General features: G+C 36.2%; 1 protein-coding gene across 1 annotated transcript; it reads left to right on the top strand.

The window, feature by feature from the left end:
- Positions 1–261: 261 nt before the first annotated feature.
- LOC113361039 (monothiol glutaredoxin-S3-like) lies at positions 262–799 on the top strand. Its single transcript, XM_026604422.1, has one exon. The coding sequence runs from the start codon at positions 392–394 to the stop codon at positions 701–703; it is 312 nt and encodes a 103-aa protein (XP_026460207.1). The 5' UTR covers positions 262–391; the 3' UTR covers positions 704–799.
- Positions 800–1,132: the final 333 nt, after the last annotated feature.

Below are 1,132 nucleotides of genomic sequence, written 5' to 3'. Positions count from 1 at the left end.
TTCACCCGTACGGCATGCATATAGTAACGAAATTAAAGAGTGTTCATATCTTTATCAAACACATCATATGTATGATCAGTATTGATTTGTTAAAGAGCCAAACCCAAATATCTAAAAGAATATTCCTCTCCTTCTCTCTCACACACACTGCTGGTTTTCACAATTATGCAGCACCAATCGTGAACCTTCTAGCTAGCTACTTTGTCATCTATAAAAAACCCAACATTCTAACTTCATTCTCATCATCAACTCAACCATTTCCAAGCTTCTTCTCGTCTTCTACATACAAATCAAACTTCATATAACAAACTCTTCAAATCTTTCTACCCCATAGCATACATTTCGAAACAGCGTTGATATATATCAGTATTTGTCAAGGAAACACATTATAATGGAGAGAGTAACAAGAATTGTATCACAGAGAGCTGTAGTGATCTTCAGTAAGAGTACATGTTGCATGTGTCATACCATCAAGACTCTTTTTTATGATCTCGGCGTAAACCCAACGGTTCATGAACTCGATGAAGACCCAAGAGCAGGAAAAGAAATCGAGAAAGCACCTGTAAGGTTGGGATGTAGTCCGTCGGTACCTGCTGTGTTTATCGGTGGTGAGCTAATTGGTGGAGCTAATGAAGTCATGACTCTTCATCTCAGTAGCTCTCTCGTTCCATTACTAAAGCAAGCAGGTGCTATCTGGCTTTGATGCTGCTTACTTAATTTTGACTTAATTAATCTTATAAGATTAGTTAATTATTGTGGTTTGTTGACAATTATATATACGATGAATTACAATATATCAGAAGGAAAATTTCTCGTTCGGCCATAGGCGCATATAGTTATTTATAGTAGGGTCCAACCGGATCTTTTTTTTATCCGGAGGTTCAAAATTAATTAAAATATGGAAATGTCCATAATACCCATTACTACCAAACGTGTGTGTCTACACTGCTTACAAATTTGAGTACATATCTGGTACACTGCTTACAAATCTGAGTACATATCTGCTACACTACGTACAAATCTAAGTATGTATCTGCCTCACTGCTTACATATAGAGTATGTATCCGTTGGACATATTGAACCTGTAAATGTGACCACAATATAACAATATTAAAACACAGCAACAAAACTA

This window comes from Papaver somniferum, chromosome 3 (assembly GCF_003573695.1).
Source record: "Papaver somniferum cultivar HN1 chromosome 3, ASM357369v1, whole genome shotgun sequence".
In the NCBI taxonomy this organism is placed as follows: Eukaryota; Viridiplantae; Streptophyta; class Magnoliopsida; order Ranunculales; family Papaveraceae; genus Papaver; species Papaver somniferum.
Note: the sequence above shows the minus strand (reverse complement) of the source record. Positions and strands in the feature narration are given on the sequence as shown.

Bases quoted from the DNA above. Each gene is read 5' to 3' on its own strand.
- LOC113361039 (XM_026604422.1), top strand. From the start codon at position 392: ATGGAGAGAGTAACAAGAATTGTATCACAGAGAGCTGTAGTGATCTTC.